Source organism: Pteropus medius, unplaced genomic scaffold, assembly GCF_902729225.1.
Source record: "Pteropus medius unplaced genomic scaffold, Ma_sr-lr_union100, whole genome shotgun sequence".
Classification (NCBI taxonomy): domain Eukaryota; kingdom Metazoa; phylum Chordata; class Mammalia; order Chiroptera; family Pteropodidae; genus Pteropus; species Pteropus medius.
The window spans coordinates 4,238,816-4,257,043 of NW_024349225.1; the positions used below are offsets into that span (position 1 = coordinate 4,238,816).

Here is an 18,228-nt window from a genome sequence, read left to right on the forward strand (position 1 = left end):
AGAATCTTTTGAAGAAGAGCAAATTGTGGTGTTAATTAGAGAAAACAATTTTTATTTTTTTAGCCAACTTCAGATTTCTCCCTATAGAAGAAACATACTTAGGCTATTCTAAAATAACAAAAGTCGTAAACTACATCACAATTGGTATCTTGATATTTAATAAACTAAAACACTATAAGACATGAGGTGTCTTACTAAGAAAGTAAACACATTAAATGCCCACTCAGTTCTTATTCAATTATAATGAACATTTCATGTTTAATGTAGAAATTACTATATATATGTACATCCCAAAAGAATAGGTTATTGTTTTCATCATTTGAAGAAAAAAATCCCAGAAAGTTCTATTTCCCCTCTAAATTTCTCCCAAAGCCACTTTTTTTAAAAAATAGCTGAAACCTGCCACATTTAATACCTAGCAATAATCTGAACTCATATGTTTATCAAATGCACAGGGAAGAAATCTGAGATTCTCAATACCATGCTCTTATTGTGAGGAGGTTGTGTCAAAGTCTTCTAGTAAAAACAGAGAAGTTCAAAGCAGAAAAAATGTGGGAGAACAGTGGGGGAGAATTTTTAAGAAACCACTGCTTTATTTCTTCAACTAGGCAGCGACCTGTGCTAATGAAACTCAGGTGGATGCGAGACCGCAAGCCCCAGGGCTCCCTGGCAAAGCTCCCTCCAGGGATGACAATGAGGGCTCCTGTGAGCCTCGCAGAAAGGTGCCACTTTAAAAAGAAACAGAAAAAAAAAATTGGATCATATTACAGTGGAGCAGCTGAAACCCATAGCTTTAGGGCAAGAAAAATAGTCATTTTGCTTCAACTACCTTTAAAGAGCACCGACATACCAAATTACATGCATTTCTACTGCATGAGACACGGACACAATGTTTATACCCATCTGCGAAGCTAACTAATGATGACCTGGTGCAAAGATGAATAGATTCAGTTAAGAAATGAATGGTTTCTCTCTTATTTTCATCTCTTCCATCCACTAGTAGTCATTACTTACAAGCTTCCTTGTGTCGCATACAAGGTTCTATTCCCCCCTCACGTGAGTGGTATCCTGAGTGAGCTCTCAACCTGGATGTTAGCTTTAAAAGGATTGCTGCAGAATACCCATGTTCAAAACTGCCTTCATCATTAAACATTCTTTAGCTCTAAAATAAAAATATCAATTAACCGCTATTTTGATGTCATTGCTCAAGACTCTGGGTCTGGTTTTCATAATTCCACTTTTCCAGGTGTGGGAACCACTGTACGAACACCCCAAACAAGTCACCTATCTACGCCATGGCTGAGACCTGAGTAGGTATCAGAGAGCAAGCCCTGATGCCAACCAGCAATTCTTTGTTACAACTGTTTTCAGCTACACGTTTTTCGAAAAGTTCTGAAACTTCCCAACACTGAAACAATTCCATAGCATAAGACACGATGGGATGGTGAGAAATAACGAACACAAAGAAGCAGCATTTCCCTTACCTGGATCGTGGAAAGGCACCAAAGCGAAGTTGAAAAGAGGTCTCTTAGGTCTTTTCAAAGACGTCTCCAAAATTTTGGAAGCCCCTTCGATAACCTGAACTAAATCATCATACATGGAACCAGTCACATCGAACACAAAAGCCAAGGTGGAGGCCCCCTCGGGAATTTCCTCCCTGACCTCTGACTGGGGGCTTGCATCTTGAGCTAGGGAAGGATAAAGAAGAACAAACAGGAATACTGTGTGGACAATGTCCCAGGAAATCATTTTTTCTTTCCTTCTTTTTTTTTTCTTTTTCTTTTTCTTTTTTCTTTCCCTGAGCGCCCAAGCTCGGGGCTCAGCCCTCCTCAACAGGCAGAGGATTTCCTCCCCCGGCAACTCATTAGACTCTGGAACCAGCAAAGAGTTTGCAGCTGAGAACGGGACGCGGGCAAGCGCCGGACCCGAATCCGCGCGGGCGCCGAGCGGCAGGGATGCGTGGACCGAGTGCGGGCGCGCGCCCGGCCCGAGCCCCGGGGGCCGCGCTGAGCCCTGCGGCGCCGCGCCCGAGTCGCGCTGTCCTCGCCGCCGCCGCTCCGCTCCGGGCCCGCCACCGAGGCTCCCAACTTTCCACTGTGCGCCGCTCGCTCGGGAGGGAGGAGGGGGAAAGCCTGGCTCGGCCTCGCCACTCGATTGGCCAGTTGCGGTCCCCCCCTCGACGGACCCTGCCCCCTTTCCCGCGAGGGCGACTTCTCTCTGTACTGATTCTGGGGTCAATTCAGTTCCAGGGAAGCGCTCAGTGTCAGCTCCACTCCCACCGGCGCTGTTCCTAACCTACAAACACCCAGTGTAAACAATGGTTTTCGAGAATGCGTGGCAAAGACCCAAATGGAGGGACACCGCACGAACTAGCACAAAGGGAGTTTTCTTTTTCTACTGTGCGCACTGCGGCTTCAGACACCTCGTTCATAACTCCCTCCTCCCCTCCCCCCCGCGCCCCCAGAAGCCAGGACGCCCCGGCCCAACGACTCAGCCCGGCCAGGAGGGGAGCGGGAAACTTCAGGGCTGGGCGGCAGCCTCAATATCGCTCTGATCTCTTTGGGGACTCAGGGGATGTTGACAAGAGGGGAGGTGAGAGCTGGGTGGGCAAAAAAAGGGAGAAAAAGGAAAGGGGCGTTGAGGGAAATGAGAGAGACAGCAGGAACTGGGGTGTCACTGGGAGAAGGTTAGGAAGCTGGATGTGAATACAGGATGGAAGCCAGGTGCAAAGGATGAGGAGATGTTAGACGGCGGGGTATGGGGTGGGGGGGAGGATATTAAAGAGAAAACTAATTCTAATTTCATTATCAAGATTGGCGTTTGCTGAGCTGAGCAGTCTGAATCTTCCCCTGAGCGTGGTGAGAGGCAGAATAATATCTCATTTCACATTTCCTCCCATAGAACTGCCATGTGCCGAGTCTCAGCCAAAAATCCATTAGAAAGGTGTTCCCCTGGCATTTTCTTGCTGATAAGTAAGGAAACCTCGCCCCGGAAAACATTACAAAGTTTTTCTGTGTTGTAATTATTATATACATTATAATACTAATAACAGAGATTAAGAAGGTAGACAAAGAAAGTCAACCATCAGCTAAAGATTCTTTGCTTCGTTGTAATAAAAATGTATTTCCTTCCTGGGAATGGAGCTGTTATCTCAATCCTGGCATTTAAAGACGGGCCAACAGGCATCTTGATGTCGATCCAGTGTGCGTGAGACCACCCATCGAACACCGAGGCAGCCTGAGGAAGAGCCAGTCCCCAGAGCCTTCTGCATCAGCAACTGTCTTCTCTTTCAGGTCCAGCAGCTCTGGGCTCTGAGTTTATGATACCTATAAGTCATGTCACTTAAAGGAAGCAGACAGGCCATTTGGGCTGAGTGGGAATGTGAGAGAGGGGGAATGTACTTCCTTTCCCGGTAGTATTTAGAGAATGCTGTCTGAGTGGCCTACTCCTTTGTTTATTTGAAAGGGATTGCATTCTAAGTCCTAGAGTTTTCACTGAGCCCTGAGCCACTCCAGGTGTTCAAGGGGGGTGGCAGAGCCTGGTGATTAAGGGTTCTGGGTCAGATAGTCCGGGTTCAAAGCCTAGCTGTGACACTTAATAATTGCATATCTTCAGCAAGTTACCCACCTTCCTCATGCCTTTATTTATTCAGCTGTAAATGAGACTCATGATAACACCTATCTAATAAAGATTAAATGATTCATTAGAAAATGTTCCATATGCATTAAAAAGAATGTTCACTGTTGGGTGGAATGTCCTATAAATGTCAATTATGTCAAGTTGTTTGATAGTGCTGTTTGAATGTTCTACATCCTTACCAGTTCCTGCCAACTTGTCCTATCAGTTACTGAGTGTGGTATTTAAAATCACTGACTATAATTGTGAATGTGTCAATTTCTTCTTACAGTCCTATGAGTTTTTGTTTCAGGCATTTTGAAGTCCTGTAGTTAGATGCATAAACATTTAGGATTATTACATCCTCTTGATTAATCAACATCTTTATCGTTATGAAGTTACCTTTATTATCCCTGGTAATATTATTTGTTCTGAAATATACTTTGATAATAATATAGCAACTTCAGCTCTTTTGATTAGTGTTAGCAAGATATATCATCATTCTCCAGCCTGATGCTTTAAACCTATTTGCATTTTATATTTAAAATGGGTTTCTTCTAGCCACCATACAATTGGGTCTTTTTTTTTTTTTTTTTTTTTTGTATGCAATCAGTCTCTGCCTTTCAATGGGGCTGTTTAGACCATTTACATTCAATGTCATTATGCATAGGATTAAATCTATCATCTTGCTATTCATTTTCTATTTGTCCCATCTGTTCTTAGTTCTCTTTTTCCTGTTTTTCTGTCTTTATTTGAATTTACTGAATATTCTTTATGATTCCACTTATTTCCATTGCTAGCTGATTACCTATAACTGGATTTTATTTCAGTGGTTGCTTTAGGGTTTATAGTATACATCTTTGATTTATCACAGTTTTCTTTCAAGTAATATTATACCGTTTCATGTATACTACAAGAACCTCAGAATTAGATTCATTACTCTCCTCCTGATCTTTTTTGGTACTGTCATCTCATTTATTTTACATTGCCGTATTTTAAACCCATACTACATTGGTATTATTTTTTAAGGAGTCGATGAGCTTTACAGATAATAAGAAAAAAATTAGTACATTTACTCATGCAGGTACCACTTCTGGGACTGTTCATGCCTTTGTGCAGATCCAGATACCAGCTGCTATCACTTCCTTCTCCCCAGAGGACGTGCCCTAGTATTTCCTGTAGTGCAGTTCTGCTGGTGATGAATTCTTTCCCTTTTGCGTGTTCGAAAAAGTCTTTATTTCACCTTCGATTTTGACAGATATTGATTGACCGACGGATTGACTGATTGCTGGGAAGAAGATTCTAGATGATCAGGCTTTTATTTTTTTCTTCCAGTGCTTTACAGACGTTCCTCCACCGTCTCCTCGCTTATGTTGCTTCCCGTGAGGAATCTCTACCACATTTACGTGTCCTCTAGATGAGCCGTTATCTTTTTTCTCCTGATGCTTTTAAAGAGTTTTCTTACTATCCCTGTTTTGGGGCAATCTGATTATAATGTGCTTTGGTGTGGTTCTACTCACATTTCTTGTACTTAGGGATTATTGAGCTTCTTGCATCTGGGTACGTGGTTTTCGCCAAATCTGGAAATCTGGGGCCTTTATTTTTCCAACTACTTTTATCTCCTTTTCACTGGGGACTCCAGTTCACATACGTGAGTCCTTTCGAAGTGATTGTGACTCATTGATGCTCTGTTAATTTTTTAAATTATTATTTTCTTTTCTTGTGTTTCATTTTTGATAGTTTCCATAGCTATTTCTTCAAGTTCACTAATATTTTCTTCTCCACTGTCTATTGTGCCAGTTGTCCCATTTACTGCATCTCTAGAAGTTGGATTTGGATCTTTTTATATCTTCCAGGTCTCATTTTAAGTGTATGAATAGAATAACTTTTAATGCCCTTGACCTGGTAATCTTATCAACTCTGTGAGGTCTGCATCACTTTCAATTGATCAATTTTTCTCCTGATTATAGGTTACATTTTCCTGATTCCTTTCAGGCCTCATAATCTGTAATTGGATGTCAGACGTGGTGAATTTTACTTTGTTGGGTACCTGATATTTTTGTATTTCTATAAATACTTTTAAGCTTTGTTCCTGAACAAAATTAAGTATTCAGAAACAGTTTGATCCTTTTGGGACTTACTTTTAAAATTTTTTAGGTCAGACCAAAGTCGTATTCAGTTGAGGACTAATTATTCCACATTAGTGAGAAAAGAGCCTTCTGTGTCCCCTACCCAATACTCAGTGAATCATGAGGCCTCCCAATCTGGCTGGTGAGGACAGACCTAGTCCCATCCCCGTGTGAGCAAGGGCATGGTCACCTTTGATCCTTTCCAGTGGTTCTTTGCTGGGCTTTGGGTAGTTTCCCCACATACATATGTTGATTAGTACTCAGCTGAATACAGTAGGGGATCTCCTTCAGATCTCTGGAGTTTTCTATTTACATAGCTTCTTCAGATAGTCTCTTGGCAAACTCTAGCTGTCTGAGTCTCCCTGTACTTTCAACTCCATCTCAACTTAGGAAGCCTGCTAGGCTCCAGCTTGTTTGCACCTCCAAAAAATGTGACCTAGAACTCTCTGAAGGTCGTAAATTGGGACAATTATAGGACGCGTCTCATTTGTCAACACCCATCCCTCTGGAATCATTGTCCTGAGAATAAAATCAAAGAATGCTTATCATGCATTCAGCCCAGTGCCTGGCAATGCGGCAAGTACTGCATAAAAGTTAAGTATTATTAATACAATTACATTTATTTGAGGAGACAGCTTTGAAAGTTTGAACCTATGTGTATAGGCATTGGGGACACAATGCTTTGGAAGAGACAGATAACTCGTGAGGCTTTTTATTTGTTTGTTTATAGAAGGTCTTTCGTAACTTCACTAACATCTTGAAATCTAAGTGGGTGGTAGCAGTTAAAAATATGTTTAAGGTTCACAAAGCACTGTGGTACGGAAGATGGGTGACGAAGAAAAATGACTACTTAATGTTTCGAAGGGCATTTTTTTACTTACATATGTATTTATGCAGAAATACGCATTTATCTTTCGTAATTCCAGTGCATCTCTCCGTTTCAGTCTCATATAATTGATGACTACAGGATTTGGGCATGGAAGAGACACAGATAAGCTCTGTTACTCCTTTTCAATAAAGTTTGAGCTCTGCTGAAATGCAGATCTCTAGAGGCAAGGTGACCCTTGGACAGAAATTTTATTTAAACCTTAAAATAAATGAGTCCCTGAAAGTATATTTTGGCGGGCAGGCAGCTGAGAACACGGAGAATGTAAATTGGGAGAAAGTGATTAGGTTATGAAGAGAGCATGGCCCAGGATGGAGGTAGAGAGGTTGGGCAAAGAAGACAGTGATTAAGGCTTCTTTACCCTTAAGTCAGGGTACTGTCCAGAAATAAGAGCATATCCTCACCTTCTTCCTGCTTTTGTTACCAAAAAGTCTCTGTGAGGTTGGAAGGAACTGTCAACTGTGAATCTAATCTTGTTTTAGCCGCTAATTGTTTCAGTTCTGTCACTCACAGGCAAATTACACTAAATAATTTCTAAAATTCATTTCAACTGTAACGTTTTAGTTTACCAGAAGCTGAAAACTATCCTTGATCTATCCTAACTACCAACCCTGCCCATTCTCCCAGGAAGATCCTAGGAGGTGGATGATGGGAGTAGAGAAGGGATTAGCTCCTCCTAGAGATTCATACACAAAGGCAGACTCTGCAGTGATGTGTAGCAGACTATGGAACATTTGCAGTGTCAAGCTAACAATCTCCAAATCAGCTGTCAAATATCTCTTTACATACATTCTCATCATTAATGTTATATTTTGTGTGCGTGGTGGGGGAATAGATATAAAAGGCAATAGTTTTTAAAAAGTAGTCCAACAAATTTATAACAAAATCAGTATTAAAATTCTCTCTCCAATTCTATTTTCTCCCTTGAAAATTTTCGGTCTGCCCTGGAATGGAGAAGACTGTTCACTGGGTAAGTATTTCAAGTGATCCCCTAATTAGAAGCGTTCAACACACAAGGCCCAACGAAGCCAAGCCCAGAAACAGAAAATAAGAGTTCTGAAGTTGATTGCTATAAAGTAGTGTGTACATACACTGCTTTATTGTAACTGCCTCCTGCAAGGATCCCCAAGGACGTCTGGTTCTCTGTGTAATAAGGCCCGGGATTATTTTATGTTTACTTTAGCACATTTCTACAGGGTAAGTAACTAGCTATTACAACTGAATTAAACGTAGAGTACTTTTGCACCAACCGTAATGGTTATACTTGGCACTACTAAGAAACTTAAAAAATTAAAGTTAGATTTTTTTTCTCTTGTCTCCCTTAAGAAGGCAATAAAAAGACGGAAAACCATCATGTTGTAACTGGAAAATTAATCACATCAAATATTCTCTTAGACTAATCAGGTTATAAGTCTGGAATTGGCTTATATAAAACAGATGTTTACATTCTTATTCTCTTTGGTACTGTCAAGAGAAGAAAGCACCGAATAACTATGTCATGGCATGCTTTGGGGAATGTAACGCTCTGCTTTTATTTTTTTTAATGAAGCAGCGGAGCCTGTGGTCAGCAAGGGGGACAACCAAAAAGGGGGGAAAGCACCAGAGGCCTAGTCTCCTACTCCTTATATAGGCAAAACTCCCTGTCTGTAATGGAACAAGAAATAGGCTGCCCAGGGAAGAGGGAACTGGCTCACAGCGAGGGGGAGAGGACTCGGCAACATGTGTCTGGTGGCTGGTCCAAAGGGAGCCTCCCTTTTGGCTCAGCTGGTGTCCTAGTTCTCCAGGACTCGTGATTCTGGTTTGCATTTCAGTGGTGATCTTCTCTTTAAGGACCTCGGCTCTTCACCCCCTCCCAAAATAAAGACCAAGAGACCTACGAGCTGGCCCCATCCTACTTGGGGAGTTCTGAAAGCCTAACTGAACACTTAACACAGTACAGTGGCCTGAACCAAGGGTGCCTCAGCTTCACTTTCTGAAAAATGTGTTGAAATGGAAATTTATCCTCAATGACTCCTCTCAAGAGGTTCTCTCAAACCTCCATCCTCTCCCTCACAGTAGCTGATGTCCCCAGAAAGTCCGGGCCCAGGCGACATTCACACACCCAGTCTTTTCTGCTCCTTTATCCCAATTCAAAAGCCGGAAAGGATTTCAGAGATCATTTTTTTCTACTCTAGGGCCTTCATTTTACAGAAAGAAAACTGAGGCCCAGAGAATGACCTGTCCGTGATCTCATGAAATTTTCAAGACCTTTATTATCACTCTACCATCTCATCGGATGTACCAGCTAATATTTATTGAGTACTTTCTATGTTGCAGGCACTATTTTAAGTGTTTTATATGTAGTAACACCTTTAATCACCTTTAACCCTCGTTCCACAACTATGATGTGACTACTATAATGATTCTCATTGCACAGAAAAAAAAAAAACCTGCAAATGAAAGTCTCACAAACAGTTCAGGTCACTTGTCTTAGTTCTCACAGTTCATCCTTCTCCCCTTCACTTTTATTCTCCGCCTTTTCCCACTGGTCCACATTTTCCCTATTATTTTACATTAAATTTATAATTGTGATCAAGAAACTCTGAAATATATAATTACTTTATAGTATATTACAAAGTTCATCATTAATGTAACACATACAACTAGACTTGAAAAAAATATATTATTATATCTTGGTTTCTTTTGCTTTTTAAATTACCCATGAAGCATTCTTTGGACTTGAATGAGCTTTTCCTGCCCCTAAGCCTATTTCTGAGCTTTCTGCCTCACTACTTACCAATTCAAACTAATTTTATATTTTTTCCATGATGCCATGAATTCTTGAGAATAAAGGCTGTGTTTGAGTCACTTTTATAAACACATAGAACCCAACACCCATAGAAATTCAATAATATTTCTTTAATGAATTGCTGAATTCAGAATGATTAATAATAACAGTGGTAACAACTGTCACCTAATGAGTACCTTAATCATGGTCTTAGCACATGGTGAATTCATGATCATGAATACATTCGATATTCACAATAACCCTGTAAGATAAGTATTTCTATAACCACTTCGGAGACAAGCAAGGTAAACTCAGAATGTCAGACAACTTGCCTAAGGTCACGCTGGTAGTACGTGGTGACACCTAGGACCAAAACATGGGTCTTTCTGGACTCTTTCCAATACATTCCATTGCCACCAGGCAAAATAGTTTTATTAGTAGCCTGAATACGACATTTCTAGGAAAATAAATATTCCGTAGAGAAAGTTAATCATTCTAAGGCCAAAATACCTGTTTAAACCATCTTGTTTATGTGAAACTTTTACTTACCTACAGATAAATATCAAAGAGCTGCAGAACTGAGGTCAATTTGGCAAAAAATTGCTTTTAAAAAAAGCAGCTTAATGAAAAGGAAATAGTATGAAGCCTGAATATCTAGCCACTCATCTGTTTATCGGAAGGAAACACCCATTAGTACCCGTGCCCAGTTTCTAGTAACCACGAGGGGCTACGCAAAAAGGGAAGACCAAACTTCTAAAGTGGATTTACTTGACATTGAAGAATATGAAAAGGTATGGGAATACAGTTCTGGTGGTAGACAGAGCCCATTTTCTGTTCTCACCTTTATTCTAAATATGATTTTTTAAAGGGTAAAACCTTTCTTTTTGTAACCCTCCCACCCATACTTCGCAAGAGGGATTTTCCTAGGCTAAGGCTTTGATTTCAGATGTAAAGAGTCCCAAAATTCAGGAAGGGAAAGAGCTTTGAAAATCATGAAACACCTACTATTCTGGACAGCTGGGAATCCGTCCTAATTTTAAAGAACAGAGAAAAAAATTCTAACTTCTTTTCTTATCTTACATTCCGACATTCAGTAACTCCCTTTATCGGAATATTTCCCCTTATATTTTTTCTAATATAACTTAAGTTCTTTCTTTTTTGTGTTTTCAGAAGAACTACAGCTGGTCACAACCTTCCACATATTTTTTTTCTCCTATATTAAGTAATGAAAGGGAAAAGGTATTGGCTTCAATAATAACAAACTGGATTCCAGTTTTCTGCCTTTACTTTAATATCTTAATCCTATTCGAATCACATTAATCAAAATGTAACAACTAATTCTAGGTTCCTCTGAAGAAATAAGGGAATATGTCATGAAAACCAATCTTCTTTCTATCTTTTCTTTTTACTGTCAGCCTATACTCAGTTAAAAATCACGATATTTTGAAAAATTTTAAGTAAAAAGAAGACTAGCGTGATACTGTGGTGATGGAATAGAGCTGGAGGCATCAGAATGAACTCAAGTTTGTGGCTCTTCTGCAACGTCAGGACACAGGATCCAGGAAACAGTCCCTCACCAGACATCCCATCTGCCAGCCGGCACCTTGATCTTGGGCTTTTCACCTTCCGGAAATCTTAGACAAATGTCAAGTGTCTGAATGCAAGAAAGGGCAGGAGGGCTGGATTCTGCCTACAAGAAACAGCCACCGGGAGATGAGAGGACTCAACTGGGCGAAGCTCACAGCTGAGCACACACCTTTCCTACGCATAACCCGTGGGACCCAGCGTCCCTCCTTCCTACTTTGAGAAATAAAGCACGAGAACATGAAAAAAAAAACGAACTCAAGTTTGACTTGTTACAGATATAGATGGATATATACACAAATGCTTACTGAGATACGTGTATGTGCAGATTAATATACACACATATATTTCATTGCTCTGTCATCTGAGGGCCTAGAAGCAATGACACTCCACTAGCAATGAGCACACACGGCACTCAAATCTCGGTTTCTAATGGTAATTTCCAATCAAGGGAACCAAGGAGTCTTGTAGAAATGGTTGATTCTGAGTCTGGGATGGGAAATATACAACATGAATTCGGAGCATCGTATAGGGCCATAACTGAAGGAAATGCAAAATGAAACAAAAAAAGTTACACACACACACACACACACACACAATGGTGGGATATGTCAAAGGTACGTAGGTGCCAAGGGAAAAACTCCCACTGGTCAAAGCTGAACAATCTGAGCAACAAAATAACATAATACTGAATTATAACTCAAAGGGTAAAATAAATATCCTTGAATTTATAAGGATGCAAATAAATAATTGAACAAAGAAATAAGTGAAGGGTTACTCTCTCATAGAGAAAAAATTTAAGTAATATATATAGATACTCCCACTTCAAGGAGATAAAGGATCGATCCCCATCCCCTTAAATGTGGGCTACACATAGTGACTTGTTCTTCAAGAATACAGTAAGTAAAAGGAGAAATAACTTTATAGAGGACGAACCTAACTCTACCCGCTGATCAAGGTTAACATGATAAGTCATACTGATGGCATGCACTGTTGATATGATGTGACTAGAACTGCATGTGTTGTCTTCCTTCCAAGAATCCCCCCCACCCCCCGCAAAAAACTTCTAGAAGAGTAATGTGCAATATGGCATCCTGGATGGGATTCTGGAACAGAAAAAGAGCATTAGGTAAAAAGTGAGCAAATCTGAATACAGTACAACGGGGGTTAGTTCATATTTAGTTAATACTGGTTCACAAGCTGTAACACATGTACCATACCGGTGAAAGATGTTAACGACAGGGGAAACTGGGTCTGGGGTATAATGGGAACTTGCTGTTCTATCTTCACAGCTTTCCTATAAATCTAAAAGGTAATTTATAAAGTAAAATCAATAAAAAGCAAAGGTAGCCCCAAAACCATTTTTAATGAGGCATGAATATGATAGCATCGAGAAGTACAAATAATTTGTATTACTCATTTGTCATCCATATGATAAAGTGAATTAAACAATTCATGGTAATGCATGAATGTATTCTACCAACATAATAATGTCTTACACTTAAAAGACAGAACATCTGAAAGAAATTCTATTGGGCCTATTGGAAGTCAGACAAAAGACATTACTATTGGCGCTCATTGCCATATGGGATCATGGCCCCTCAAGCAAGGCTTGGAAAGCACAGTGTTAGTTACTGAAACATGGAGGGCGGAAGAGATTCATGATTATTTATTCAAACGACCTATCTATAACAAACTGCAACTGCTGTCTATACTCAATCAGAACAGCCTGCTAAAAGAACCAAACTCATTAGCATGTTTATCACTTCCTTTGGCTATTATTTGGCGACAAACTCCAGCCCAATACCAGCTTATTGCCTCCCGGCCATTAGTCAATGTGGGACAAGGGTGTGCCTAAATTAGCATAAATCCAAACCCTTCCCTGGAAAAACTGCTTAAACAGGACATCTTATTGATGACAGGTCAGGTATGCTATTTTTTAATGAAACTTGACCTGCATTCACCCAGGAAAGAACACGAGCACAGGTGAGGCAAGTTCGACTGTAAGTGACTCTGATGGGAGAACCTTGCTGAGATTTGATGGAAAGATTTCAGCAAAGTCTTCACACTGCAGCTACTCCCAAGTCTCTCAGTAGAGAATTTTCTGTATCACATTTAAAGTATCTCCACAAATTGCTTTTGTTGTGACTTACAGGTTGGCCAAAGAACTAAATGTCGAGAGTGTACAGAAAAAGCTTTCTTCCCACTGGGCCCATAGTTTATGCCTGAAGGTTGATTTTCTAAACACCAACGCACAATGAACTATTGGAAGCACGAAAACTCATTCAGTCACCCCCAAAGAGCATTCCTTAATACTAAATATTTAGCTATATACTGAAACTGAGAGAATAAAATTAGAACCGTATTTAGCAGATGTTGAAAAAATTGGGGCATTATGTCAACTAATTCAAACTACCAACATTGTTTGGAACAATAATAATAAAATAACTGTATACCAAAATTGACGAAATAACATACACAGATATCCAGCAGACATATGCTGACTCACAATTTGGATTAAATCTCTTAAATGAATTCAGCCTAAAAAAATTAATTTGCCTTTCTGACGTGACTTCTGTCAAGGGGCTGATTTAATTCAACCAGTGATTGATCAATAATATTTTAATTTTCCTAATTTTATTATTTACAAATCCAGCAGAGCCCAATGTCTTTATCAATATTAAGTAAACCTCAGAACTCTCCTGTGGAAAATTCAGCAACATTGTTTATCTCCCACTAATGCAAAGCTATGAGGATTAAGTTCATTGATTCAATGTTGCCCTAAAATTTGAGGAACGACCAGAAGTGACTTTCCAAAGTGCTCTTCGAAGTAGTCAGAGAAACCAAGAATGAAACTGATTACATTCCAAATGAGAGGGCAGTGTGGGCAGTTTTCATCTTACCCCCCGGCTCCACCCCAACCCAAGCATGTATATACTTGATCAGCATTTATTTACTCATAAGGCATTCAATAAATAGTCTTTGAGAAGCTTCTACAAACTAGAGACTAGAAATACACTATAAAGAGATGGTAACTCATCAGTTGTGTTACAATCAACAAATAGCTGGAGTTTTCATGGAATTTAATAAATCAGCTTATTTCTTATCAGAGATGCTGGAATTTTAATAATCAACATTATGCCTTTTCTTTGCTTCTATTATGGTACTAGTCTTATTTGCCTGGAGGGCGAAAAAAGTACTGCCTAAGATTTCTACTAAATAGCCATTTTATAACTTAATGGTTTAGGATCGGTAGAGCTATTAGAAAAGTGTGAAAACTAATATTGCCCTCTGCTGGCAGGTTGCTCAAGGAAAAATCATTGTGCTCGTTTTGCCATTTTACCTTATTCCTCAGTGTTGGGGACACATTTTGACATTGAGAGAGTGGAGTTTGCTTCTTATAAGTAACACTTGAATTCCTTCAGACACAAAGTCCCAAATGTCTAGGCAATGATGATAACCACAGTCAGCACCAACCAAACTAAATAATTTTAAAAATATAGTTCTATAAACACCATGTGCAGACACTCTCACGACGTAGCAGTTCAAAATTCAGGGATTTCTTAATCTCATTTTATTGAACCAGAATCCAATTACCCAAGACTCTCCAGGATCCTGCAAACTAGACGGCTCTGAAATTTGAGTAGTCTGCCACCTCAGATAACAGACAATTATGCCTCTCTTTTCTCCACTGAGGTGTATGGATTTGCTCCAGTTAAAACTTCAGATGTGGCATGAGGTTTGGGGATGTGACTATCTCAAGATATTTGTATAAGCTCTCAGCTTGTGTCAATGGACTGAGAGGCTTTATAAAATGAAAGTTCTTTGTTAGTTAAAGAGATGTGAATCGTGCTTGGGAGTCACTTCCAACATTCTTTAACAAGCTCTTTTCTGGTAAATGTAGGTGGACACAAGCAGCTTTGGTTGCAAGCGAGCACAATTATTTCATCTTTGTATGTCTTGTTTCTCAGCACGGTGTCCCATTTTTAATATATATTAAGGAGAGCTTGTTGAATAAAGTGGCCTATTTCATTTACTATATTTAACCAAACTAGGCCTTATTTCTCAAGAAAATGCTTAGGGTAGGGTAGCATGTAATAAGGTATGTAGGAAGAACACATGCTTTGGAGTTGGGCAGACTTGGATTTAAACCTTAGCTTTGACAGTCAGCTGTGTGGTGGGAAGGCCACCTAGAACTTCTCTGAGCTGTACAGCTTTCTCATCTGTAAAATAAGAAACATATTTCCTTCTTGTGGCTTTGTAGGGATTAGATGAGATAAAATAGGTAAGGTGTCTGGCACATAATAAGCATTCAAAAATTTCTTTCTCTTCCCTTTCTTTTCAGGTAAATTACTAATTTCCTTCTTTTTAATCAGTATTATGGAACAAATTTAGCCCAGATCCATTTTAAGAAGAGAAGAAAGAGAATGTGCTGAAGTTACACTGTGTTTAGATCATCAAACCTTTCTTTTCCCCACCGGGAATGTTATAAACTCTCATATTTTGCCTATCTTAGGGCTTAACTAACTTCAAAAGCGGTTACCTACACTGGAAAAGCACTAGGAAAATTCATTTCACTTACTGTCATTCCCCAATTAAGTAAAAGTGGAGAAATTATAACACTTTCCATTAACGATCTGCAGATTTGAAAACATTTTAATCTGTACTCTCATTTCAGAATCACATTAGCCCCGTTTTAAAGCAAAGGAAACTGAGAGGAGAAAAAAGAGGGTTGCCAAACGTGGGGCCTAGAACTCGACGCCCCGCGTTCTGACGGGTCCGGGGTCATTCCCGACCCACGCAGGATGCTCTGCATCCCTCTTCTTCTCAGAGCGGCATCCCATGCTCGCCAGGGCGCCCTGCCCTCCACCTCGGGCGCTGCATCCGGGAACCGAGCCCTCTCCCACTGCCAATGGGATTACACACTACTAGTTAAAGGGACGACCAAGTCAGAGCCCCAGAGCTCACTCTTTTTTGTTTTCTCAGTGACTCACAGTGAGACATGTGGTGAGTTGTTTGGAATTAACTACTTTTCCAGCATATTACAAAGCCTAAATGCCCTCAGTGGTATTATTATTATTATTTTTTTTTTAAACAACCTTGGAGGTTAGTTTCAACATTAAAGATGCTACAGGCAGTGTAAGCAGAATGGAAAAGTCGAAGCCCTTGTCTGTTGGGCTACAGACTCAGAGTCTCCATTAGAAACAGCTGTGCCTGTAAGTTTTCTTCTCTGATGCATTTATTGACATTCTTGTGGTGTTGCCATTGCTAGATGGCAGCCAGCTGTTCATATTTTAATTAAAGGAGCTCCCACACCGTCAAGAAAAATTCTGTGCAAAGATGTGCAACACCTGTCTGCCTCTGTTCCTGCACCAGATCTGTCTCCGTGTCTAGATCTTAACACTATGATTCATTCTTTCTCTGCTGCTCCACATCCCAAATAAATGAATTAAGCTGGATCTCTGTACCTTTAAGAGAATTTTATCCCCCTATTGTATTGAAAATTGGTTATGCATATTTCTATGCAGACAAGGCTCATATCTTCAACATATTCTCAAATGGATCCATTACTCAGAAAGGAGTAGAAAAAGATTGGTTGTAGATACATACCCTTTTATGTTCATATGTTTCAGGAGAAATAAAATAATAATTGTTTCTTGTCTTAAAAAGCTCCATGAGCAACAATGGGAAACTCCTAGGGGTAAGTTAAAGACTGACTAGGGTAGGGATAAAACATGAGAAAAGAAAGTTAAGTACAAATAGTATGTTTGTGAACAGGCAATAGATAACGAATCCCTAGAAAAGAGTAGATTATAAAATAGAAACTTTATCACCATCATTTTACATTCTCAACATGTTAACAGTAACTATATGTAATAACTTCTGGAACAGGCTTTCTGGGAGGCTCAGGCCACCTGCCAAGTTTATGAGTGTATGGTATGTCCAAAAAGAGAGTACATACCTAATTTTAGAAAATGATAATTTATAAATGAACTGATTATAATTTGCCAACATTCTCTGCTTTTCTCTGCTTACCTTCTCATTAGCCAAGTGGTGCAGCCAGTTCAAAGCCCCTGTGCATCCTCCTTCTCTACCATAGTACAGAAAGGATCGCAGAAGTTCTGAATTTTCCTTACTATGCCCAGCACCAAAATGAGACATGGTATTGGCCAAAATCATCAATGGTATTCTCAATAATTGCCTTCAAGCTCACAATTTAATAAGAAATCTCATTTAAGTTCTCATCCGCAGACTCCTTCTAATTATACAAGGCGTCTTCCCCCCACCTTCATCCTTTCTCACATTCTTCCGACATTCCTCTGGCCCGGTCTCCGTTCCCCACTTCCCCTTACTCTCTTCCTCCACAAAAACAGACAAAGAAATAACATTAAGAATAGACTTTCTCTGGGGGCAGAGAATTCAGTCCAGGACTGACTTACATAATCATTGAAGAAACATCCTTGACTGCGTGGCAACAATTTCTACAGTCTCACCATTTCACTTTCTTTATGTTACTGCCTTTCTCTTAAGAATCTCTCAGTTACTGATTGCTTTTCAGAAGCCCTAAGAAAAACCACTGTCACAAAAGCCATCCCAAATCCAGTGCTTCTCGCTACCGTCAATCTTGGCCAATAACAGAGTCTGAGAAGAGAAACAACAGGACTAAAGAAAGGAACTGAAGAGCTTTATCATTTTCTCCCTCTTCCACTCTGAAAAAAAGAAACCAAGGGGAAGGGAAAGGAGGCGAAAATAACCAAATGGTAAAATAAAGTTCATGTCAGCCGTGAAATGGCAATTCTAGCACTTAGCTTTGGGGAAGGTACATTTGGCTCAATTCTAGTAAAATCTCAATTTCTTATCCCTATAGATTTATTAGTACAATAATGGAGTGCAACTGGGCAGTAAAATGGTACTGCTTTGAAGACAAAAAAAAGTTGGTTCTACAGTAAAATTTGTAAACTTTGTTTCTTCAATGCCTGAGGCACTGTTTCCAGAAGCTTTTTTAGCCTAGTATTATGTGCACATACAGAATATCAAAATAAAACTTTAAGTGAGAAAATTAATAAGGTTCGTGTTTTAAAAGAAAACTAGTTTTAGTGTGAGTTCCATGCTAGTCCTCACATTCTAAAATCTATTCCAACAGCAGTAAAAAATTTTCACATTTACTATGTGATTCGGGACAAGTTAATAATTAGTTCTGTATACCAAGTCTAAGGAAATTCAAATCTAACAAAATTCAGTCAAGA

General features: G+C 39.7%; 1 protein-coding gene across 3 annotated transcripts in view; it reads right to left on the minus strand.

Annotated features, from left to right (window-relative positions):
* HMCN1 (hemicentin 1) overlaps positions 1-18,228 on the minus strand; it is a 460,798-nt gene that overhangs the window by 373,941 nt on the left and 68,629 nt on the right. For 2 of the 3 annotated variants that reach the window (XM_039881236.1, XM_039881235.1), the window contains exon 1: positions 1,485-2,050. The exons of the other annotated variant lie outside the window; for it this stretch is intronic. In XM_039881236.1, the coding sequence (XP_039737170.1) occupies positions 1,485-1,749 (265 nt within the window). In that variant the 5' untranslated portion in view covers positions 1,750-2,050. Of the gene's footprint in view, positions 1-1,484; positions 2,051-18,228 lie in introns of those variants that run through there. 3 annotated transcript variants of the gene reach the window in all.